Source organism: Anabrus simplex, chromosome 1 (genome assembly GCF_040414725.1).
Source record: "Anabrus simplex isolate iqAnaSimp1 chromosome 1, ASM4041472v1, whole genome shotgun sequence".
Lineage (NCBI taxonomy): Eukaryota > Metazoa > Arthropoda > Insecta > Orthoptera > Tettigoniidae > Anabrus > Anabrus simplex.
In genome coordinates, this window is record NC_090265.1 from 1,219,164,159 (window position 1) to 1,219,191,053 (window position 26,895).

At 37.4% G+C, this 26,895-nt stretch overlaps 1 protein-coding gene across 7 annotated transcripts in view; it reads left to right on the plus strand.

The window, feature by feature from the left end:
- Atpalpha (sodium/potassium-transporting ATPase subunit alpha) overlaps positions 1–26,895 on the plus strand; it is a 324,453-nt gene that overhangs the window by 237,850 nt on the left and 59,708 nt on the right. For 4 of the 7 annotated variants that reach the window (XM_067137567.2, XM_067137565.2, XM_067137571.2 and 1 more), the window contains 3 exons: positions 7,254–7,396; positions 15,822–16,078; positions 25,691–25,785. In XM_067137567.2, coding sequence (XP_066993668.2) covers positions 7,254–7,396; positions 15,822–16,078; positions 25,691–25,785 — 495 coding nt within the window. Of the gene's footprint in view, positions 1–7,253; positions 7,397–15,821; positions 16,079–21,401; positions 21,516–25,140; positions 25,236–25,690; positions 25,786–26,392; positions 26,488–26,895 lie in introns of those variants that run through there. The other 3 variants (XM_067137572.2, XM_067137569.2, XM_067137570.2) reach the window with 3 other exon arrangements.

Sequence of the window (26,895 nt, forward strand, 5' to 3'; positions counted from 1 at the left end):
GGGGTGTAGTCCAAGGTGTCTTAAAATTTTAAACAGAGATTCTCTATGGATGCAATCATAAGCTTTCTTGAAATCTACAAATGTTATCACCATATCTCTGTTTCTTCTCCTGTTATAGTCCATTATCAACTTAAGACTCATGATCTGATCAGGACAGCTCCTCCAGGGTCTGAAACCTCCTTGATATTCTCCTAGTTCTTTCTCAAGTTGTAAACTTATCCTATTAAGGATGATTATTGAAAATATTTTGTATGTTATGTCTAGGAGAGAGATTCCCCTGTAGTTATTAGGGTTGGTTTTGTCCCCTTTTTTGTGCAGAGGATGAATGAGGGCTGTTGTCCAGTGTTCTGGTAGTTCTTCTTTAATCCAGATAGAGACAAGTTGTTGATGGAGGGCAACTTTTGCTGAGGTTCCTGCATATTTCCAGATTTCCGCAAAGGTCTGATCTTCTCCTGGCGCTTTGTAGTTTTTTAATTTATTCAGAGCTTGGTAGACTTCCTTTATTGTGGGGGGATTGATGTTTTCTGGTGATGTTTTTATCGGGGTGTTGGTGTCCAAATGAAGGAGTTCTGTAGGTTCCTCACAATTTAAAAGCTTGTTGAAATGTTTAGCCAGAATTTCTGCATTGTCTTTATTGTTATGGGCCAGCTTACCATCTTCATCCTTCATCAGTAGGGTCGGGGGTTCATATTTTTGGAGCTGCTTTCTGAAGGTTTTGTAGTAGTCCCTTGATTTAGTTTTACTGAACTGTTCTTCAATTAACTGCAGGGTGTCCTTATGATGTTGTCTTTTTATTCTTCTTAAGACTTGGGTAGTTTCTTTTCTCTGTTTTACTAGCTTTTGATAGGATATTTCTGTCTTTTGGGACTGATGTAATAGCCATGCCTGATGTCTTTTCTCCACTGTTTCATCACATTCACTGTTCCACCATTGGTGTTTTTTACGTGGTTTAATTGGAGCTAGGTCTTCTGCAATTTGTTTAAGGTTGTGTACTAAGTCTTCAAGTTTGTCTGTGATTTTTATTTTTTCAGTTGCTTTCTGGTAATTTTTGTTGTTGATTAGCTGGGTAGGATCTATTTTTCTTTTAGTTTTAAGGGCTTGCTTTTGTTGTCTCCTCTGGGGAGTGAGTTTAATTTTAATTTTAATTACGTAGTGATCTGAACCTGTGTCTATTCCTCGGAGGACTTTGACGTTATAGATCTCTTTGTGGTGGTATTTGTCCATGCAGACGTGGTCCAGTTGCCATTCTCCTTTAGTGTAGTCAGGGTGTTTCCATGTTTTGAGTTTTTGAGGTTTCCTCTTAAAACATGTAGATTTTGAGATTAAATTATGGTTTCTACACAGGTCAACTAGTCTCTCTCCATTTTTATTTGTTTTCTTGTGTGCTGGCCATTTTCCGATGATGTCACGGTATTTTCTTTCTCTGCCTAGTTGAGCGTTGAAGTCGCCTATTAATAATTTTATATGGTGTTTGGGGATGTTATCTATGGTCTGGTCCAATAGGTCCCAAAATTCTCCTGTTTCCTCCTGGTCTTTTGAGGAGTTGTTTTTATCATTAGTGGGAGCATGGGCATTTATTATAGTATAGATTTTATTAGATGCCTTTAAGGTGAGCGTTGAGAGTCGTGGAGACTGTGATGTCTTTTCTCCACTGTTTCATCACATTCACTGTTCCACCATTGGTGTTTTTTACATAAAGAAATCCAAAAAATAATGCATTTGCAGAGGGGAAGCGGCATAATTTATCCTCGTCTTTAAATTGTGCGATTTTTTTTTCTTTTCTTTCGTTGCGTGAGGTTATGTTTGTCAGTGATTTATCCAAGTGCATTATTTGAACATTGTAAATGAACCTTGTTGGATACATTTCGCAAATAGTTTTTTCCATAGCATTTGAAAGGTTTAAACTGTGAATCGAGGTGATTGCACGTATTAATGGGTCTTTAGAATACTTCGTGACGCGGCAAGTGTTTACATTTCTGAAGTACGAGAGAAGTGCCATGGCGGAAAATCGTATAAGGATAGTCATAGGAAAGTTCGATTTTAAGGGCATCGGGTACTTTCTGTGTAAATACAAGGCATCTAAAATGCATACAGTATAGTAATCCAATTAAAAAAGCACTTGCACATGGAAGCGAGCATAGATTTCTCCTCGTCTTTGAATCGTGCTTTTTTTTTTTTTCTTTCTTTCTTTCTTTCTTTTGTTGCGTGAGGTTATGTTTACCAATGAGATATCCGAGTGTATTATTTGAATACTGTAAATGCACCTTCTTGGATACATTTTGGAAATAGTTCTTTTTTCATGGCATTTGAAAGGTATAAACTGTGAATCAAGGTAAAATGCATGCAGTAACGGACCTTAGAATATTTTGTAACGCGGCAAGGGTTGGTACTTCTGAATTGCGAATTAGCAGTTAATTCGAAATCACGTAATTCGAAGTCCGATTTTTGAGTCCCAGCGACTTCGAATTAACGAGGTTTTACTGTACTTTCAAAGGATGTATAACACCATCACAGAAATAATTTCTTTGTTCAATCACTTAATGCACTCAAAAGCCTTCAAAAAAAACCCAATGGATAACATTTTAAAGATGAAAATCTATCACTTCACCACAATTCAGACCAACACAAAAAAACCTGTATAAGGAAAACTTTAACTTTCAAAGAACAGGATTAATTTGTTTATAGTACCATAGCAACCATCATCAATCCTTCACTCCATAATTTTTAACTTCCCCCCCCAAAAAAATATGACACCCATAAATGTATCTATCAAAGATGACTTAAAATTACAGACAGCAGCAACAAATCTAAATAAATTTTGAAAAACCACAATTATAATAATATTATTACAGAACTCTTCACACATGTTATCATCAATATTGAAGTAAATGGAAGACAATTAGAAGTTGTGAAAATTTTAAATATTTGGGGAGTATACTTGCAGAAGATGAGAAAATAAATGAAATAGGAAGAGAATCAAACAAGCCAGTGGATTTTATCAATGTGCGAGAGGTATAGTGTGGAACTAGGACATCCCAGAGAAATGCAGGAAAATTCTGTACTCAATGTATTACACACAAATTTGACATACGCGGCGGGCACATGGACAACAACAAAACAAGATGAAAGAAGAATCCAAGCAGCAGAGATAAAATTCCATAGGGAAATAATTGGGAACACACGAAGGGATAATATCAGAAACATAGTAATCAGAGATGATTGGATTCTCTAAACTGCAAGACAAGATAGACCGGTTAACTGAAATGGTATGGACATATGATGAGAATGGAAGAATATAAGAGTTCCAAAGCATGTATTTATGGAGAAAATAATAGGAAGAAGACAACAGCGAAGGACCAGAAAGAGGTGGATGGATACGGTGAAGGAGAGTATAGAGAAAAGAGGAGTAAAAATAGAAGAAATATTTGAGGGAGGAAGGAAGGAAGGTAAGAAAGAAGGAAGGGAGTTGTGGGGGGAGAGAGAACTGTGGAGGTCCATGATTCACAACCCGACCTAGAAGACTGGAAATGGGAAGTAAAGAAATGATACACAATTAAATGTCAACATTTTACCACCTTATTTTGATTGTCTGAAACACATACTGGAGTAAATCATTTAATAAAACTTTGTGACTGGTAACATTTTTTAAAATTATTACATAAAGATTCATAATGTCCAAGACAAGAATTATTGAGCACTCTTCATTTTTCTTACATTGTATCCTTCAGTACTTCAGTTAGTATCTTAAAGAGTTTGTTATTTTGCGTACTTGGTAAAGATTAACACACTGTTTTTATGTTCATTAAAGTATTGATATTGGATAACCATGTACTTGAATTTTTCCTTTGTTTTCTCCCTGTCCCTTTTCAACTGCTGCTGTGGGTTACTACACTCACAGCATTTTTTTTATTTTTTATCATTCCTTGAAGGAAATTTATTCATTCCTTGTTCCATAATAAGAAAGGTGCTTAGGACCTTGCAGCTTGCTGTTAACATTAAACAATGCTGTGATAAATTCATTATGTTAAATAGTTCATTCAACTCACCTGGACAGTGATCTTTCCTGAGCAAAGGCAGAGAACTTTTCCTGAAATGTCAGAATAATTTCTCAATTTACTTGCATACATGCATTCACCAAACTGCTGTTTTGTGAGAAACTGCATTTAACATCCGTTTTCATACTGGTGTGTTTCGACTCTCATTAGAAACTACATGCCACTTGAGATTTTCTCTGTGGTTATCTGAATGAGATCTTGCAATGTGAGTGCATAACCTCCTGTAGCACATTATGGACATGTTGAAAGATTTTTATTAGAAGTGATGGTTGAAGTTGTGGAACAGTAAATTTCTCTGGATATACTTTGATGTGACATAATGTGCAATGAACTAAATGAAAAATACCAATGAAATACATGGTTACTTTAACCTGTAAAGTCCAAGGGATGTAAACAACCTCCTTAGCAATCATTCACTTCAGAAACAAAAAACATACTGTTAAATATACTCTAGAATTGCTAGAAATTTAAGAAATATATAGTTGTCCATCATAACTCGTACAAATACATGACATAAAGACACACATGCACTGAAGATACCTATAACTCTGAGCATATTAACTGAAATATGAGGAGTGTGCAATGTAATCAACTACCGTATATTCTCTCATAATTAACGCCCTTGCATAATTTACGCATCCCATTATTTTTGGGTAAGAAATGTTCACGTATATAACGCACCCACTTCTTCGAACATCCGTCACCCAGCTCCAGAGGCGTTTTGAAATAGATGTCTACTACTCAAGTAGCAGCCTTCCTATTGTGGAATAGGGCATTCCAAATACTGGGCAATGTGCTGTTATTAGTCGATAGGAAATACCACTGCACTAATAAGTGAGAGAATCAGTGCAGAAGTGACTAGTGACGCTCTATTCCAGTCTAGTACAAACCTATTTTAAGTGTTTCAGGCACGGGATATGAGTTTTCTGTGACCTCAAAATTGTATGTTAGTCCACAGTGAGCAAGTATTCGAGTAATACTGCATCATATACATTCGTGGTGATCCGTTACGCCAAAACATATAGGAATAGGGCAGTAGGCCGCAAGTGTGCAACGTGTACTACCGCGGTAACAGAGAAGTGCACTTAAAGTGACCAACAAGTCTCACAAAGCATTTCACAGACAAAAAAGTGGCAAATTTCCACAAGTAGAGAAGGATCTGCTTAAATATATGATTTTGTTACACAACATTGGATATGCTCTTTCTCGCGAAATGCTGTATTTTAAAGGACGAGAATTAGCTGCTGCACATGGAATCAGTGTGTTGGATTTGAAGGTTAGCCATGGCTGGATGATTAATTTTATGAGGAGAGATGGACTTTCTCTTCAACGAAGAACAATATTATGCCAAGAAATGTCGAATGATTTCAACCAAAAAGTCATTGATTTTCATCGCTTTGTGATTGAGAACTGTAAAGTAAAGGAATATTTGATCTTCCAAATAGGAACTGCAGATGAGATGCCTATCAGTTTCCTTATGCCACAAAGTCGAGCGATCAATAAGAAAGGGACATAGTGTTATCGTACGCACTAACGGAAGTGAAAAATAACAATGCACTCAATGCTTGCTTTAACAGCTGATTGCAGAAAACTTCCACCTTACATTGTTCTAAAACGAAAGACAGTGCCCAAAGTAAAATTTCTGCATTCGTATCCAAGTAAAAGTGTGGATAGACATGTCACTCATACAATATTGGATACAAACAGTTTGGGGAAATCTACCAGGGTCCCTCCTTCAATGCCTGGTCCTTCTCATGTTGGACTTTTTTTTTGCTGATATGTCATTATTTACTTGCATGAATTGTACTTTTATTAGTTCAAGTTTATTTCACTTCAGGTCGTATTGTCAGCTAGTGACAGGAAGGATATTTTCCAGTGTCAGTACCTCAAACCCACGTATCCAACTTCCTGATGTACCTTATTCGACTTTTCAGAAAAAATCTCACGCCAGAATTTTACGCCAAACGACAATAACCGCGAATGAATTGAACCAATTATATTTTATTTGATGTTTTTAAATGTAAATGAAATGTAAATGAATTGTAAATAATTTTAAATATCTGAATTCCTTGAATAATTTATGCATCCAAAGTTTTCGCATGTATTTTTCATCAGAAAAGTGTGTTAATTACGTGAGAAAATACGGTATATTGTTTACTGCTTTCTTGATAAATGTAAATAGCAAACAATGCGGATTTGTCTGAAGCACCTAACCAAAAATTTTACAAAATAATTTTTTTCAACTGGTAAAGGACAGCTAGACTATCAAGAGATTAGACAAGTTAGCCAGTTGAGCAGGAACCAATTACAGAGGTACATATTTCAGATTTAGTATACTTCTGTGGTGTAGCTATCTGCGTTTCATAAGCTGTGGGTAAATCGAAGTGATGAATCTCTCATCCAGTAACTAGCATTCTCAGAACTTCCAAACATTGTAATTTGGCCTAGGAAGGTCATGCTGTAATGAAAGGATTAATTTATATGTAAATACTCATAGGTTCATTTACAGTAATGTTAATAAACATGTTCTGATATATCTCTCTGCTGCTTTCACCCCATCCTGATGGGGTCATGGGTGTTAACTGTGAATTTGGCTCAGTTTTACAGCTCTTCCTGACTTGTTCTACCCCTGTCCCAATCATCCCATGGGTTTGAATCTCTTGAACTTGGATGTTAGATCAACCACCCTGTAACCATTGATAGAATAAACAGTTTGTCAGGAAGGAACTGAGTCATGTAATTCCTAAGCAGTGTTGCTACTGTGCCATCTTCCTGCCTTTCCAGCAGCTGTAAACTGAACCTATTATTCTGCATGAGCATGCTTTTAAGGTCCTTAGGTGGAGAACTTTGACCTTTATCAGACAATCTGCCAGCATCAGTCGTACAATCTCTAAGTAAATTAGGTCAAAAAGGGTGGATACATTACAATTCAGCCAAGGAGTCAGACTGGGGTACCAGTTATTATCTGTGGTTAATTCCTGTATATAATTTGAATGTTGTAATTTTTTAAATTTTCTGGAGTAGATCCCGAGCACTGGCATGCTGCTGTTACAAAGCATCCTTTATTGTTTTAATGAAGATCTTAGTAGAAGAAGAGTTTTATAAGATATGTAGGATATTATTATATTAATGTATTGCTGACCATTGAGATTGAGTTAATGAACTTCTTTCAATCTGTTGTGTTCATCTTTCTTACAGGTATCACACAGAGATTGTATTTGCCAGAACTTCACCTCAGCAGAAACTAATCATTGTTGAAGGTTGTCAACGTATGGGTGCTATTGTGGCTGTGACTGGAGATGGAGTGAATGACTCTCCTGCCCTCAAAAAAGCTGACATTGGTAAATTAGTAATTTGTTAAAATATTAAGGCAAATCTTCACCCGTCCTCATGAAAATGTTCTGCATACAGTTTATGGATTCGATTTTGTATATGGAGACCTAGAATGGGGAAGATGATATGTGCTAAGGCTAGAATTTCAACCTCTGACATTTTCATTAAATTACTCTGCCTGAGAATTAAATCAGTATGATGAATTTGTATAGTTCGCATTCAGAATTAAATTAAATTCACTACTCTTTTAAAAGGTGGCTAAGTGAACTTTTGAAATACTTTCCTACCCTGTGGAAACAGTGATTCTGAGCAACTGGCTCATGGGACAGTAACAGTTGTAGTGTTGTGTTCATTAACAACACCATGACTACATATTAGGAACTCCATAATAATAAAATATACCAAGTGGTACAACTGCCCCTATTCACTCAGTTTTATGCAACCCGCAGATTATAGCCTAGCCTAAAAACATTGACCTTGGCTACTCACAGCGATGTCTGGTCTTACTATGCTTTCTATAATTAGTTTATTCATGTCAACAAAAGCAGCATTAACAATAAAATACCGAGTGATTGTAAGGAATCGTGAAAATTCTGTATCACGGAAACTTCATGTACAGAGAATATGATGGCTGAATGACTAGAAGTAATGTTGATATAACACTGCCAAACGACAGCTCGTGATAGCCAAGTGTGCTTGAAGTTAGAGGAGGAAAGCAGTGCTCGTTAGTCGGAGGTTCGAGTCTGATATACGACGATACTTTTATTTCGTTGTTAAATGTTCGTGTGAGTCATGTGGTTGAAGACAAATCTAAATCATGATCAGTTCTCATGTTGCAGGTACTGTTATGTTCATTTCTAAGTAGCTCTTCTTCATTGCCATAAGACCTATCTGTGTCGGTGCGACGTAAAACAAACAGCAAAAGAAAAAAGAAAAGTAGCTCTTAAGAGCTATTTGCAGTAAAATAAGCTATTAGCGACAGAGATGAAATGGGCTTGTGCATCGCCATTCGATTAATGAAGGAAATGTTCAAAATGACCACCTCCTTCGTTAATGCATATCTGCAACATATGAGGTGGAACCTGCCTGCAATTTGCTGCAAAGATTACTATGTGCTGTTTCACGTGCCCTACGTATGAAGTCCAGTCATTCAAGTCAAACTTGCGCAGTTGCTTGGTTGAATGGGTGTGTCATAATGCTGACAATAAGTGCAGTGCGCTTCATTCGTCCTAACCATTTGCCATATAAAAGCCACATGTTATTATTTCTTTCTGATGTATGCTTTTTTTTCTAAAGGTGAAAAGTGACTTTTGAGACTTAAGGAAGTATAATAATAATAATTTTGTGTGGCTATTTCTAGCCGGGTGCAGCCCTTATAAGGCAGGCCCTCCGATGAGGGTGGGCGGCATCTGCCATATGTAGGTAACTGCGTGTTATTGTGGTGGAGGATAGTGTTGTGTGGTGTGCGTGTGTTGCAAGGATGTTGGGGACAGTACAAACACCCAGCCCCCGGGCCATTGGAATTAACCAATGAAGGTTAAAATCCCCGACCCGGCTGGGAATCGAACCCGGGACCCTCTAAACCGAAGGCCAGTACATTGACCGTTCAGCCAATGAGTCGGACACTTAAGGAAGTTAAACCTTAATAAGTTAAACTTTAACTACGAATGCCTTAAGAGTATAAAAATAACTCATAGCTAGATTCCAACTCTGAATCCGCCAAACAAATCACATGCTAGCTGTGATTAGTACCATGTAGCCACTCCAGGCGATGAAGAGTAGGTCTCATTTCTGTACTAATGGAATAATGTACACGATCGGTTCAAAACTGATCTTATGTGTTAAAAGTTATGAACTCGAATGTGCAGACAGGTATTCCTCCTCCCTTTTCTCCTTCCCATGACCCTTGCTGCAAACACCACAGTATACTAAAGAATCATGTACCTTTTAAGCCCAGATAGTTGCAACCATTCCCTACGAGTAGAGTAGGTACCTATTGGGTAAATGAGTCCAGCATAATATTTCAGGTGGTATTCAGAATTAATTTGTCTGTAGTTGGTGCTTACATGGCGATAATTATTATGTCTGTTTATTATAACTTCCGCAGAAGAATATCTGAGACTTGAAAAGGGTCAAGTCTTCGTAAAGGATGCCTAGAAGGGTACAAAATGAAAATTAAAAAAAAGGCATGACTCAGCGTTTCAAACTCTCATTGCTCCCTGTCGCTTATCCAGGTACATCTAACGCGCTTAGTTCTGCGCAGCTACTTCATGCTTGAACATCTAGCTCTTACAACTCTGTATTCACAAGGAGAATGGAAGTTCTTGCTTCGTAAAGTTACTGATGTGTTACAGCCTTATGGTCCAGTTTTATGGCTTTATTGACAGCTGTAACGGTAGTAATTACATGCGTAAACTATCACATCTGCTGCACAGCATTCGCGTGCCATAGATTATAAAATACTGTGAAAAACAAGTTTCTATCAATTTTGATGTGATGAGACAATACAAAATGGCAGTGAATTGACATGTCTGTAATTGGTCCTAACCTATCACGTTTTCTATGATACCGTGACCACCCTTTCCTGTCAAAAGAAAAAGGCCTTTTGAACCAATCAGGTGAAAAATTTTCTACAGAGACCTAAAGGAGGGGCTATGGTTTGAACAGTACAGTAACGTTTCGTAAAAATGACTGTATTGGACTCCGCTCTACATAAAATGGTACAGTGCATTTTTGCATTGTGCGGGGAAGTCTATATCGGACTAACTGCACATAAAATTGCTGTAAGATGTTGCGCAAGATAGGACTAAGATACTTAATTCCTAGCTGGTTGCATATGTTTGGGAAAAAAATAGGGGCAGCTGTACCAACCAGTACATTAATAACAGTAGCAATAATACCAAGCTTAATAGCTGCAGTCGCTTAAGTGTGGCCAGTATCCAGTATTCGGGAGATAGTGGGTTCGAACCCCACTGCCGTCAGCCCTGAAGATGATGTTCCATGGTTTCCCATTTTCACACCAGGCAAATGCTGGGGCTGTACTTCAATTAAGGCCACAGCTGCTTCCTTCCCACTCATACTCATAGCCCTTTCCTGCCCATCATTGCCACAAGACCTATCTGTGTCGGTGCGACATAAAGAAAATGAAAAACGAAAACCCACAGCTTGTTTCCAGTCATTCAACCGGGTCAGGAATGGAATGAATGAAGCCCCATCTAACAGCGAGGATAGGAATTGTGCCGGCTGCCGAAGCCTGTCGCACTCCTCTGGGGCAGTGATTAATGAATGACAGATGAAATGAAATGATATTGGAGAGTGTTGCTGGAATGAAATATGACAGGGAAAACCAGAGTACCTGGAGAAAAACTTCCTCTGGTTTGTTCAGCACAGATCTTACATGGAATGACTGGGATTTGAACCACAGAACCCAGCGGTGAGAGGCCGGTGCACTGCTACCTGAGCCACGGAGGCTCCTGTGAAATAAAGTAACCTCTGAAGAGAAATATTTATATATAATGAATTTTGCTCTCTAATGAGCACATAGAACCATTGTTTGGCACTGATCTTCTTGTTCTTATCTTCTCAAAACTTCCTCATCCTTTCAGTATGGTCTTGTCTTCTCTCATGTGTGGAAGTATTTTTGAGTTTGTAGTTCCTGGCTGTTGGGTTCTTGGATATGAAGTTACGTGAATTGATTTTCTGTCTGAATGTGGTTCGTGTATTTGCCAGTGGGTCAATATCAATTTCTGCAAAGTCGCTTTGAGTGTCTACCAACCAGCATAATTTGGTTTGTTATTCCGTTAATGTGTGGGTTTTTTTTTTTTAGTTTTTTTTTTTTAGTCAAGTCGTCCATTCTTGCTATTTGTCCCTAAAATTTCATACGCCTCTTCCGTGCAACTGAGGAGAATCACGCAGGCATAGAATAGTTCTGTTGAGCTTTTATGCATCCAGATACCATCTTAAATCTTGGGTCCAGATATCTTCCTGAAAATCTGCCATTCTATTTTCTTTGTCCTTGATGTTCTTGGTTAAGGCTGGCGCCTCAATTGCGTAGAGTGCTTCGGGGAGAACAACTGTGAGGTAGTGACGGACTTGGGCTTTGGTGGAAAGCGATTTCTTCTTGTATATATTCCAAGTGATTGTGTGGGCTTTATATAATTTTTCTGCACATGTTATATTAACTATTTTTTTCACTTCCAGTATACCTGATAATTTCATGTAAGTACTTGAAGTGCTTAACTTGTGTGATGTTTCCATATTTGGTTGCAAGTGATGCCAGGCTTTGGTTCTTGGAGTCCGTGTATGGTGTTTTGTCGTAAGAGATTTGGAGATTATTACATACATTAATACATTCATCTTCAGTAGACTGTTATGCCTTTCAACATTCAGTCTGCAAGCCTCTGTAAATTTACTAAATGCTGCCATAATTCTCTGTAACTAGTTCTGCGGCCTTGTTTAGTTCTCTACCTCTTACCATTAAATTTAGAAACTGAGTAACTTCTTGGTCTACCTCCACTTCTCTTACCCACCATGACCGAGGCCATTCTTCTTCTAGATATCATATCCTCCTCCATTCACCTCACCTGACCCCACCACGTAAGAGGTTTATACGTACGGCTTCATCAGTCAAGTTCATTCCTAACTTAGTATTTATATCCTCTTTCCAAGTACCCTTCTACCATTGTTTCCACATGTTTGTATCAGCGGTCATTCTCGCTACTTTAATGTCTATTACTTCTAACATGAATAAGATATCCTAAATCCATACAGCACCCACTCCTATAAAGCAAAGTTGGTCTGAAAACAGACTGGTGTATAGATAGTTTTATCTGGGAGCTGACTTCCTTCTTACAGATTACTGTAGACTGCAACTGCGAACTCACTGCATTAGCTTTGCTGCACCTTGATTCGATCTCACTTACTATACTAGCATCCTGAGAGAATACACATCCTAAATACTTGAAATTATCTGTGTGTTCGAGCTTTGTATTCCGAATTTAACATTCAATTCTCTTGGATTTCTTACTTACTGACATATTCTTATTTTGTCTGGCTCCTTGGCTGAATGGTCAGCGCAGTGCGCTCTTCAGTTCAGAGGGCCCCGGGTTCGATTCCCGGCCGGGTCGGAGATTTTAACCTTAAATAGTTAATTCCCTTGGCTTGGGGACTGAGTGTTTGTGCTGTCCCCAGCATCACTGCAACTTGCACATCGCACATAACACTATCCTCCACCACAATAACATGCATTTACCTACACATGGCAGATGTCGCCCACTCTCATTGGAGGGTCTGCCTTACAAGGGCTGCACCCGGCTAGAAATAGCCACACAAAATTGTTTATCTCATATTTTCAATCAGGCTTTCAGCACAATCTGCCATTAAACCAAGTCGTCAGCATAGGCCAAACTGCATTACTACATTTCCACTTAACTAAATCCCTCCCTGCCAATTAATAACTTTCAGTAGATGATCCATGTAAACTGTGAACAGCTAGGTGAAAGATTTCAGCCTTGCCTGACTCCTATAAGTACCTTCAACCAAGAACTTATTCTACCATCAATTCTCACTGCAGCCCAAATGCCTAAGATTGCTTTTAATAATCTTCCCTTAATCCCCTAGTCTCCCATTACGGTGAACATCTTATCCATATGCCTTCTCTAGATCTACAAAACAAACAGAACTGTCTATTCCTCTCATAGTATTCTTGTGTTACCTGGTGCACACTGAAAATCTGAACTGGACAGCCCCTCTGTGGTCTGAAACACTGGTTTTTATCCAACTTACTTTCAACCACTAATCGCACCCTCGCTTCGCAAATGCCAGTGAACACCTTGCCTGGTATAGCGATCAACGAAATATCTTGATACGTGTCGCAATCCTTCCTTGTTTATAGTAAGTGCATTTAGTATCCTCCTTTCCTCATACACAACATTCCATACTACCGCCATTCCAATTACACGCAGATTCATAAAATATTGTGCCAGTAGGGGCAAAAGATCCACATGGGTCGACGCCCTGAACAAATAGCATTTAAGAGAGAAAAAAAGTGCAGTTAGTGCTTTCATCCAATCGGAAGGTACCTTACTAACATTCTGTGCTAATCTTATCAGACTATGAAGCCATTTCAGGTCTAATTTAATCTCTTCCTGATGCTTTATGACAGTGTATTTTATTTACCATCCTTTCCACATCCTCAAGTGTAATTTTACAAATATCATTGCCCTCCTCCCCATGAGCTCTGTTGCTCATGATGTCCTATGAAAGATTTCCTTTTACGTTAAGATTTTCAAAATATTCCTTCCACCTGTCCATTGATACCCTGAGATCTATTATGAGTTCACCTGATTTACACAAAACACTATTAATTTCTTTTTTACCTCCCTTTCTAAGATTCTTTATTACTATCCAGAAATGTTTGCCTGCCACCTGACCTGGCTTTTCCAGGTTATTACCAAACTCTTCCCATGACTTCTTCTTGGATTCAATAATTACAGTATTTGTTTTGCTCTCTTTCATGTACGTACAATTCCCTATCTGCATTAGTCCTTGTTTGGGGCCATTTCTGATATGCCTTCTTTTTACATTTACAAACTGCTCTCACTTCATTCCACCATTCCCATCTTTACACACTTGTTCCTAGGCATTTCCTTGCTGTTTCTACTACAGCATCGCTGTGGCTGTTTAAACCACAGATGTTTTCACGACTGCGTATTTCACAAAAATATAAATAAAAAAAACCTCATTGATGACAGAAAACCTTTATAAAATCATTGCTGGAAAAATTTTAAAATATTGATTTTCCCCCAAATTTCCATTTCAAAATTAAGGGTAGAAAAATAAAGCAAGGGGGTGGGATTATGTGAATCAATATGGTATTTTCCATTTAGATCCAGGTGACATCAACAAGTATCAACTTTCAGACAGACTTTAGTCTTCAGTGAAAATCAGGTACTTGAAAAATTGAAAGCTAACTTAGATCAGATTACCAGGACTTACTTACTCCAACTGCATCAAAAACTGACTGTAATAAATCAGTTTATTGGCCCTATACTGATATACCACTTCCAGACTGTTTTGGTTGAGAAAATTCCCAAATCAAGTCTGTTAAAAGCAGACATGATCAGAAGCGCACTTAAAGAAATTCTACAACTTCCGAGTGACACGCCGACAAGTATGATCTATTCGAGCCACAAATATAAAGGGTTAGCATTAATGCGCGCTACTTGGGAAGCGTACCTTCAACAGATGAACATCAATCTTAAGTAGAAGCTGTGAATAATTCGCACGTAAATGCTGTTCAAAATTTCACAGCAATAAAAACTCGCTGCCTATCTGAACTTCAACTCAATGAAGAGACATCATCGAAATCTGTTAGACAACTGCGCGACTTACTTAGAACACGCAAATTTGAAGCTTGGTGTGCATATCCACAGAAAGGAAGAGGTGTTGAGTTATTTGCTCAAGTCCCTGCTGCTAATTCTTGGGTTACCAGAAGGGATGGTTTAACTTGTTCGGAATGGAAGGAGATGTTGAAGATGACCGCGATGGTTGCACCAGTACATACTCTGCCGGGACGTTCTACCAGCACAGGCCACTGCAAACACTGCAGTGAGTATGAAACCTTACCACGTGTGCTGGGGAGTTGCCCTCAAGGAGAACTGCTTAGGATCAAATGCCATAACATCATCAGAAACCTGATTGCTAATGCTCTTCGTCTCAAAAATCTAGAAGTGTACGATGAAGTCCACTGCATCACCGAAGGAGGCAGCACTCTCAGGATTGATATTATAGCGATTGACAGACAGAGGAACGAAGCAGAAATTATTGATCCTACGGTACGCTTTGAATCTTCAGCCTCTCAGCCGATTGACGTAGATAAAGAGAAAAAGGATATCTATAATCCAACCATCCCTTTCTTTCTTGAGTCATATAACCTTTAAAAAATTACGGTGACTGGACTTTTTTTTGGCGCGAGGGGAACAATTCCCAAATTTTTCATCACATGGCGCCAAAAATATAAACTAGCGAGAAGTCTAAAAGATGAGATAGTCGTCTCACTCATCAAATACTCAGTTTCGATTCTTCGTCACCATTTATATGGAGTTCATGCCATTTAACATGGTTAATTGTAACCTATCATTTTTTAAACATTAATCTTCTTTATCTTCCCTCAAAATTGTTATTGTGTATTATTCTGTGTCTTATGGCAAATCTAGGGTGTCCTGGATCAGACTAAATAAATAAAAATAAATAAAATGTCCATCAAGATCAGTGTGTTGTGTGGTCATTAAAGGAAAACTAACAAATAGTCATTTTTAGTCAAATGTGGAGAATATATTTTTATATTAGTATAGTTTGTACATGACATTAGAGGTAAATAATTAAATGAAAGAAAATTTGATGTCATAACTATTATAATCTGTATTGTTACAGGTGTGGCTATGGGTATTGCTGGCTCAGATGTATCCAAACAAGCAGCCGACATGATCTTGCTGGATGATAACTTCGCTTCTATTGTAACTGGTGTGGAAGAGGGACGTCTGATTTTTGACAATCTGAAGAAGTCCATTGCATACACATTGACATCAAACATTCCTGAGATTTCTCCATTCTTGGCTTTCATCCTCTGTGACATTCCTCTGCCATTGGGCACTGTTACCATCCTGTGTATTGACTTGGGAACTGACATGGTAAGAAACTGTGGGCCAAGTTCTTCAGTTGTTAATTTCTTATTTTCTGCAAAGTTAGGCACTATACAGTTAGATAGTAAACTATATATTGTATCCTGCATTTGAAAAATTACCAGACTGGAAAATTCTTACTGATTTCTTTTTCCAGCTTGACTATATTTAATTGTTCAGTTTTATGTACTGTTGTACTAAAGTCTATTGCCTAACTCAGCAAATGAGCCTTTGAAAATGATAAACTCATGAACATATTTCAGCTACCAAAATTGCAGCAGCTGCCTGTTATTAATATTTACATTTGCAGATTGGAAGAAGAATATTGCAGAAGCAGCATATACATTCCTTCTGTTCCTCCTTCCTTATTTGTCTTAGCATGGCATGTTTTTGAAGTGTGAGTGTGAAGCACGAGCTGTTCCATCAAATTATCTACCCTCACTGGCATGAATGTTGTATTCTATGTGTACTATATTGCTTTAAGTGTTCGTCAGGTTGGTTCGAGTTCATTTTCATAATGAAGGATATTAAGATACAGTAGAACCCTAATTTAGCAAAGCCTCTATTTAACCCATATGCACCCACCTGCCCTTTGCTCTGACATTGCTAGGAATCCGCCAACTTATTAGTATGCAACCTGGGTGTTGTAAGCTTTCGGTTAAAACAGTATGGTGGGTGATCGACTGTGCGTATTATCACAGGACCTGTTTTATATTATTGAGAAATTCCACGCTATTGTTCATGACACAAAAGAACAGAACAATTTAGAAATATAACACATAAAAAATCCCTTTGAAATCTTATCTCACCTAGGAAGTTCTTTAGTGTGTGTTATGGCCTTAATTATACGACACGAGCCTAACATTTGCCTGATTTGGAAATAAGGAACTAATGGGAAACAAATCACGAGTAAGCGAATGATGACATTCGAACCTATATCCCAAATACGAACTTCAGCCTTATGTCTCACTCGGGTGTATTATTATTATTATTATTATTATTATTATTATTAAGATTCAGAGTGAGGGTCAGTGGTAAAGTGTTCATATCCAGGTACCAAGATCGTAGTTTCAAATCCGGCAGACAGTCGGATCATGAGGGGCGGGAGAATATTCATTCGGCATTCTATGTCGTACGATATTACTACGCGAAAGATCTCTTGTGATATATTTCGTGTTCATTCATGCAAAGGATCACTAATAACTTCTTCCTCACTAACACTGCTGAAATCAGAGCCTAAAACATCAAATATGCTTTGAATTTCGTTATTACTGAGCACTTCGCGTGATAAGCAACTTCCTTCTCAGCCATCTTGTCAGCAACAGAATACAGATTTCTCGATCGATATTTTAATCAATTCTCTTTGCCAAAGAAGCATACCAGAGCACTCTGGTGACATTTTGAGACACCAAGAAAAGATTTCAATTAGAAATGTTTCCGGAAAAAACAACAACAGATGTCACAAATGTCTCCAACATGTGACCTTGCATCCCGGCGTACCAGTCTGCTTGTGGAGTCCTGGCCCAGCCGCTCAAGCGCGTACCAGTCCGCTTATGGGTGCATAGGGGTTAAGTGTTGGCGTATTTGTTGGTTCTTTCTCTTTTTTTTTTTTTTTTTTTTTTTTCTTCTTAGAATTTGTTCTAAAAATCAATGTAAGTTGCATATTTAATGCAATTTATTAACATAAGAATGTGAGAAATCCCAGAAGTTTGTACCTGTATTTATGTAAATGAGACTCGAAATATTGTGACAGTCTGTTTTCTTGTATTGGGTGTGCTGTGATTCAAGTTATTAAATTGCAGAAAATTGTACATTTTTATTTTTCAGACCAAATTCTCTTGGCGATTCCACAGCAGAAATAAATCTTGTTTAATGTTCCTTTTAGTTCAGCCTTTTTAAATTAAATTGACAATATATTATGGCATTAACATTAGATGATTTATTATTATTATTATTATTATTATTATTATTATTATTATTATTATTATTATTATTAAGAGAGAAATTTTCAAATAGTTTTTATTCTTCTTCACTGGGTGTGTATTGATTTGCTATTTGTTATACCACTGGTTTTCAACATTGACGGAAGTGATGCTACTAAAGAGACTGGTTCTAAACATGGCATATTTTGATCTTCCTGCATTAGAGTGGCAGTGGCAATATTTAGAGTTTAGATTTGCAATTTGTCTTATCTGCATTTGCTTTCAATTTTGTAGACAAGAGTAACCATTCCTCTTAAAGTACAGTTTATCAAGGCAAACATTTATGTATATGGACTTTTTGTTCCAAGAAATGACCAAGAAACATACAAAAAGCACCAGAAATTCAGTGGATCAGTCGGATGATTGCCATCTTGAATGTTAACTGTAACAGTTTCCCTTCTGAATACAGTTGCCACATACCACTGGATACTATCTCTCTGTGCTCGTACATTATTAATTATTTTAGCTTGGGAAATATCTCGAGGGTTACTATGCTTTTAATGTTGTTGTTGAAGGCTTAATAGTGTTAGGTGTTTGCTGGGTAAATAAATGATCACAACTGGTACCATTTAATTTCTAAAATGTATTGATTAACTACTAATAGCTACTTACACAACTACATACACACACACACCAGGGTCACAATTTACACTCACTGAACAGAACACACAATTACACAATCCGTGCTCTCTCTCTTTTCCTCTCCATCACACTAACTCACACTCTTGTCTTAATTCACTAACACCTACAGTCTCACTCAATCCCACAGTTACTCTCGCTGTCTCTTTGATGGTCCTTAGTTCACATCCCGCACGCGACAGTCTCACACCTCGGTATGTCGTACGCTGCTCATACTCCGTCCCATGCCGATGCCTAGGGAACTCTCTCCTATGCTGCACCAGATGTACGATGCTCACTCACAGCAGCTGGGCCCAGAGATTCAACTTCACGGCAACAGACACACAGAACAAACACTCGGTTCCACAGACAGAGCATGCTAGAGGCTGCCTTCTCAACTTCAGGCTGTCAATGTCTACAGGAACACACTCGCACTTAACTCTCCACTCCAACTGGACTGAACTGAACCATTGCTGGCAAGTCTCGCATATTATATAGCTTTCAAGAGACTTCGGACACTAGAAGCCCATGGCAGCCTCTGGAGATGTAAGGCTCTCAGTTTAACAATTCTAATTGTTTCTGGTCATTGTTAGCAGCTACAGAGATACTAGGAGACCAGCACACCCCACTAAAAGTTCCTCCTTCCTGAGTGAATGTGTAGGCAGCAGCCAATAGCCCAGATATTCAAACATACCTGCTGGATAATCTGGTTATTTACCAAAATAGGCTACAGTGGCTGTTGCATTGTACCATTCTTCCCAGGCTTCACATATTGTATTTTAAAACCAACTGAGATCTTGTAGTTAGTTCTGAGAACTGATCGCCTCAGAATCCTGAGAATGACATGGATCAGGAATTATTTTATGATATCAGTAGTTCACAATATTTCTCGGTTGTTTTTTATATCTTTTATTACTTGAAATATTGCAATCTTCATGTTGTTTTGGACAATCTCATACACTAATAAGTTTCAGAATTGACAGAGAAATAGTGAATTCATTAAGTCATATTTGTTAATAATTGGAGGTTTTTCCTGTATATATAACATTTATTTCATTTTTCTGTGTGTGGTACTTATCATGACCATTTATAATATGGAAGGTGGAAAGGTCCCATTAACAGCCTACAACTCTGAAGAGTATGGCTTCCAACAAATAATTTGTAAAGTGTTATTCCAACATTCAGAGGTGTTCCTGCCTACTGGCCATTACCTCTCGCTGATGAAGTGTAACTTTAGAGTTAAACAGGATGCTGAATAAAATAAGCAAGTGTTGTTATAAGAGGAAGTACAACTGGACAGCCATCTTCTTAACTATAATCTGAAGAGGAAAGGGAAGAATACAGACCTTTTGAAGAATGAGGGCATTGGCATAGTGGAGGAAAAAGCCACGAAGGGTGTGAAAGTGATACACATTCCAGGCCTCGCAAACCTGACACAGTCGGGGTGGAAGAGAACAAAAATTGACCAAGATAGTCTGACTGCCAGTCCACATTCCCAAGATGAGAGCCCCTGGGGTTAGCACCTTTTAATTACCTCTTACAATGGGCAGGAGATTTATGTATATATTCTACCAACCCTGCCTACAGGGGTAAAGCAAGTGTTGCCAAAGGTGTTTTAAAGATTCGTATATTTGTATAAGAGTGCCCCTACTCTTCATAGAGTGGTATAATTGAAAGTCGTTTAGCAACAGTGATCAAAGTGCCAAAACTACAGTGCTTCCAGACAGGTCTCTTCTAACTCAGGAAAAACGATCCACACAACAGCTGTAATGTGCTGTTGCCTAGCGGAAGTTAAAGCACCACCTACCCTATCTCATATTTCCATTTCAGCAAAGGTGATCCAAATGCCTTCTGTTTTGCAGTAGTGATCCAAATTATAATTTGGATACTAAATAAAATTCATTCTAAATGCCTGCTATTTATAATCGTACTAGCAATCTTAAAACAGGATACAAAATTTAAGTGGTGATTTATTGTTGCTAAGTTAAATCCAGGATACTAGTTTCACAAATAAGCAATAATGATCCAAAAGTCATTCTTAACATACCATGGTGCAAGGTTTTAATATTTATTAAAGTGTGCATTATCAACTAACTTTTTCACAATTTTTGGAAAACATCACAGTTACACAGAATTTGATGTATGAGGTTTACAAAAATCAATAACTGTTTATTATATTGGTGCTTGGATCATTATTGCCAATTGCCATCCAATTGAACATTATTACTTTTCTCTGCATCTCATGAACTTTAATTGCAGAAATTGTTAAATTTTTAAATAAAATTCCAAAGAGAAGCTCAAACAGCACTTTTCTCTATTTTCACATAAAATTTAACTGGAGAGAAAATTATGGAAAGCTGTATGCATCATGTTGTAATATTTCTTAGCTTAATGTAACATTACACATTGCTTGTTACTCCTTAATTAAAATCTACTTTCTGCTAAGAAAATGTTTCAAAATTATAATTATATTATCATGATACATTAATATTTGAAGTAAAATTTTATTAGTTTTTTTGTAATTTCATTCTGAAGTTTGTACTCTTAAAATGTGAACGTTTTAGTAAGCAGTTAAGTACCCAGCTAATGTATGTATGTTTTGATGTTGGCATTAGCCAGAAAAATGTGTTGCCCTTCTCAATACTCCTGTTATCAAAAGGATTCTTGCAAGTAAAAAGGAAGCTTGTCATTGTTTTACATTTAATACGGTAGACCATTTCTGTAATCATCAGGTTCCTGCTATATCGCTGGCTTACGAGGAAGCAGAATCAGATATAATGAAGCGACGCCCACGTAACCCTTACAAAGATAATTTGGTAAATGAAAGGTAACTGTAACCGCAGGCTCCAGCTCTGTCTCTTTCAAACTTGTCACATTTGCAAGTTTGAAGTTTCAATTCTTCTCTTTAAATCGTGTTTTATTCTCCTTTCCTATTTGCCATGTTCTCTTGCAACTTCACAGGAAGTTGTAAACGAACACTGCCCTTGGTTTGTCAGTTTCTCGCCTGTAGTTAACTGTAGTGTAGTGTGATCTGCAGTAAAATCTTGGTGATTAAGGAGTTACTATTAAGTCATATTCATGGTTTTGCTAGATTTCAACCAAGAGGATTGTTGTATAAATACAAGCCATGCAGAACCAAACCAATTATGATTAGGAATTATAAATATTTGAGAAAACAACCATGGAACGGGATCGATAGACACAATATTGCTTGGATTATTGTAATCTTAGGAGAATATAACCAAATATGAAAAGATTTTATGTAAATTTTCTCTTCCTCTCTTGGACTGACATCTGCAGTAACATCACAATAAGATGTCATATTCATGGGGAAAAAGTGAAACGTGATGAAAGATGTAAGTGCACATTTTACGAAAGGCTTCAAACGTGTGGTGATATTACAAGGTAATATTTAAGCTATGCCAGAATAAATGGTAAAATATTGGTACTTCACTTTAAAGAAGCAAACTTAGAATAACTCTGAAGTTACCCTTGTTACTTTTTTGAACTGATAATTTTAGTATTACTTGGGAATTTGAGATAAGAATGATAATGTTACTGTTAATATTTCTACTGACATAGGTCTGTTAAAATTTAAAGTACGGTAAAACCTGTCATTACAGACACTCCTCATATATGGACAGATTTTTTTTTTATGTCCCAACTGAAATAATATAGACAGTTATAAAATCAACTCCCATACAGTCTCACTCTGATGTCTTGGACAACTGATCGAGACTCCTAAAGCTTGCTTTAACTCTGGAGTGCGGACGGAACTGTACTGTGTGTTACAAAAAATAGTTTTGTAAACTGTGCAGAGATGTACTCTATAGACAGAACAAGGAGGGTTTAGTTGTTTGACTCTACCTGTTTACCCTCTAGTACCGTTAAGAAGTGGGCAAATTAAAGAAAGTCAAAAGTCCAACTGATGGGTCCAGAGTCTAGTTACTGCAATCAATTGGACACATATTGTAACTTTATTTTTCTCTCCACTGACTTACCAGTCATTTTAAACTTCTCTCCCAATAGCGGACACCTCCTTGATGCGGACAAATTATGTCACTTTGTTATTAACCCGTTCCAGTCCGGACCTGAATATCCCTAACAAACATTCTGGACTGGGCATTTCTAAGGATTTGAAAAAGATTATATCTCTGTACCTGTTGGAGAAATTTGCATGATTATTTTTTCTTTGTGCTTGTTTGAGCATCTAGTTTTTTAAAGTATTTGTTTTATGTCAGCTTTCACTTGAAATTTTAAAATTGTTTATACAGTATATTATACCATATTTTGCAAATGAAAAAAAAAGTCAGATGGATTATTAAGTAAGTACAGTTTTCTGAAATACTGTTATATTTTCCCTAGGTTGATCGTGTAAAGTGTGCATTGCAATTACAAACCAACAATAATAATGAAAATGATATAAAATAACAGTTCAATAATAATAATAATAATAATAATAAGAATAATAATAATAATAATAACAGTAATAAGAACAAAGAAAATACAAGCTCTTATGAAATTTTATATATTTTTGTGACGATACTGGCTCGGAAGGTGATGTTAGCGAAGATGATATTGAAGGCATGCAATTGTAGTTTTATTCACAAATGGAAATATTGACATCCAAATAGGAATTCGAAACATCTTGCATTTCATTATGATTGGAATTCATTTTACCGTATGTTCCCGTATGTTCATAACTGCTCGAATACGTAAGAATATCCACAAAGTAAAGTTTTCTGTTTTTTAGATGTGAAGGATTACGTTTACATAAAATATCAAAAATATATCTTCTGTCACGCACTTGCTTGCCACGAAATGCCATGGTTTAGAGCACATTGAGTGACAACACGTACTAATGCACACTCGTCAATTATATCGTAAATTCTCTGACTTAGACAATACTGCCATCTGTTGAAATACTCTCGTAAGTAACACATGAAAAACACGATGCAGTCGCCAGAATGTGTGCATAGCTCGTTCTAGATTTTTAGCGAATTGTCAAACTTTACTATGGGCTATGCTCGCAGAGCGGTGTGAACGTAATTTTGGCCGCTGCGAGCTATGCTCGCAGTTAGACCAGAAAGAGTTAAAGATTGTTGGATGCTTTCGAATTACTTCCACATTCATGGTTCATGTCCGTTATGCTTATTTATTCTTTAGCACATCAAGGTTCTCAACGGAGCAGAATCAGTATGCAACACACACAATAGTGCTCTGTTAATACAGTAACATTCTTTAATTAGATTATAAATAATTACACCAAAAATAATGTTGCAGTGTGTAATAGTCATATACCATAATGTTTTATATAGTTCAGAAAAACAGTCTTTTCAATTGAACTCCATACAACACAAAGTAAACAAACCACTAAGGTTTTACTGCATTTTTAGTATTTGCTACCGAAAATCCAGCTCTTGATTTCACTTTAATTTTTTACCCTATTGGTATAGTTCATAGACATTTATCCCTTTATTATGCATGAAATTATTCTAGCTAGGTATGTTTTCAAAATTTTTGTCGTTAAGTCCTTGTCTCGTGTGACAGTCCTGGTGCTGTACTATGGTAAGTTTAATTTCTTCCTCATACTTCCTTTCATCATTCTTACTTTTTTCTTTATATTTTGTCATGGCTGCAAGTTTTACAAGTTTCATATCACTCCTTCTCACTTCCTTACCCTGACCCAAAGGCCTAATCATGTAACAATATTGAATTGCAGTTAAGTCAGGTTGAAGAATATACTGGAACAGCAGTGGTTTGAGATTATTTGTTTTTCATGCTTTTTTCCCCCAACATCGTTGTGAGGATACGATGACCACACGAGCCTATGGAAACCTCATTTGTTTGTTATGTTTCAGATGTCTATCCCCTGCTAGTATACTGCAGCAGAACAGTCAATGCCAAGCTTATGCATTATAATTGGATACTTTGCTAAATAATCAATGGTGTAATTTAGTCTAATGGTACATTGTTGATAGAGTATATGTATTTTTGTACTCAGAAAAAAGGACTAAAAAAAAGAATTGATGGATATTAAGGGATATACAGATGGCAGTTCTCCTATTGATTTCTTAGTAATTATCAGCTACTGAAATGAAGATATTTATAATACTTGTTTATTTATACATATCCTCTGTAAACAAATTTGTACTTGTCAGCAGTGTATCCTGAGTTTAAGGTCATTGTTCTTTTAAATGCTATTTTGTAGCCCCTTTTCAATGGAAATTTTTTGTCTAGTATGTAGAAAGCTAATATATTTTGTTCACTTTTTAGGATACCATAGTAATTTTCTATTTTGTTTAATTAAAATTAGTTGTTTTGTTTGTATATAGCGGCTTTCTTTGACAGAAGAAAGAGACTGGAAAATCTTGTCTCTGTAATTGCTGTCCAAGGAAGTCTTGATTGTTTGGCAGTAAAAGCCAAAGTAGAAATTGAAGTAGTATTTTTGTTGCCAACTGTGTTTCTTAGGTCCCTGCCATTTCTCTTGCATACGAGAAGCCAGAAAGTGATATTATGAAGCGACCCCCAAGAAATCCACGTACAGACAATTTAGTGAATTCCAGGTAGAACTTGCACAGTTTTTGCGAGAATTGTGATATTCTGGATTAAAAAATGTCAATAACTCTGTAGTACTAACCTGTCATTATTACATGATACATATTCTGTGGTTTCTTGTATCAATGTATGTTGTTAGTGACTGTTAAGTTGATAACTCTAGATTTAGTAATAGGATGTCTCTTTAGATCTAGAAGTATATTAATATTATTACTAGATAAAATGCTCCTGACCTTGCCCTAAACTCCTGATTCCTTGCTGTTATCATTCATTTGCCTCCCCATGCCTGCACACTGCTGCCTTGGATGTATTTATTTTACACCCCGCAGTATTTGTGTCTTGCATAGAGTAGCCCTAGCAACCCTCTAATGTCCCTTATAAATGTTTGTGTCGTGTGTATGTTGATTTTGATTTTAGTTTTTACTTTGGTTATATTTTTCACCGTGTTGCGCCATTTTGTTAGGTCCCCGCCATTTCCCTGGCCTATGAAGAAGCCGAGTCAGATATCATGAAGCGTCAGCCTCGAAATCCTTTCACAGATAAACTCGTAAATGAAAGGTAAATTAACACTATACCATCAGATGATGTTTTCTGGATTCTCTCTTGATGGTGTCGGAACCTACTTCCTTATTCTATCTCTTTCTGAAGACCATGGCCGACCGGCTGAGCGTTTTCCTCACGGTTGTCCCTGGTCAATCCTCCTGTGACTTCTGCTTTCCTGCACAGATTTGCTGTTAATTTCTGTTCCATGTGTGTGTTTGTGCGTCTTGTGGCATGCTTGTCCAGGTAAGTACTGTGCCATTACTTTTTCCCTTTGTCCATCACCCTAACATGATTCTCTTTTTATTTTAGCCTTTTTCCGCATCCCTTTTTTCTTTTCTTTTTTAATGTTTCAGCTTATTTCTCTTCTCTTGCACTCCTGCATGTTTTCAAATGCACGTACCCACAGCCATTGCCTCTTCTGATATAGCACTTAAAGTTCCATTTCCGTATTCTTAACCATCTGTTCCTATCTATGCTCTGCCTGCCTTCTACCCTTCTCTTATTCTAACTCTAGTATGGTTAGGTTCTAAGCTACAGGCCATCTTAAGACAGGGAATTTACTACTGCATGTACAGTATTTTGACTAACTTTCTACTTTATTACTAACACTGCCACACTATAGGTGCCTGCTATTTCTCTGGCTTACGAAGCTCCAGAGTCTGACATAATGAAACGCCAGCCTCGTGACCCATACAGGGACAATCTAGTGAACCGCAGGTGGGTGTCCTTTCCTCGATCTCTTGGTAGCAGCAGCGGATTAGCCGAATATTGATGTGTCCCTCCCCATCCGTTCCCTTAGCTGTCTGCATGATGATTTTATCCATCTGTGTAAGCCTTCATATGACCGAAGGTAGTGGTCTCCTTTCATGCTGAGACTAGCAGATCTTTGTTGCAGAAAGACTCGCACGACAATGAATCTCCTCCATCTAGTTGCACGGGTAGTGGGTGGGGACTTGACACCTAGCTGTATTAGTTGTAGTGATAGCAGTCACTGGTAAGACATGTGGGATGTGCCGCGAGTCTTCTTGCAGGACATTGCCTGTTAAGAAGTGCTTGCACCCAGGAGATATGGTTTGTCTTAGTCAAGAAGAATCATCATCCTTGTGTTTCTATGAACAGCATCAT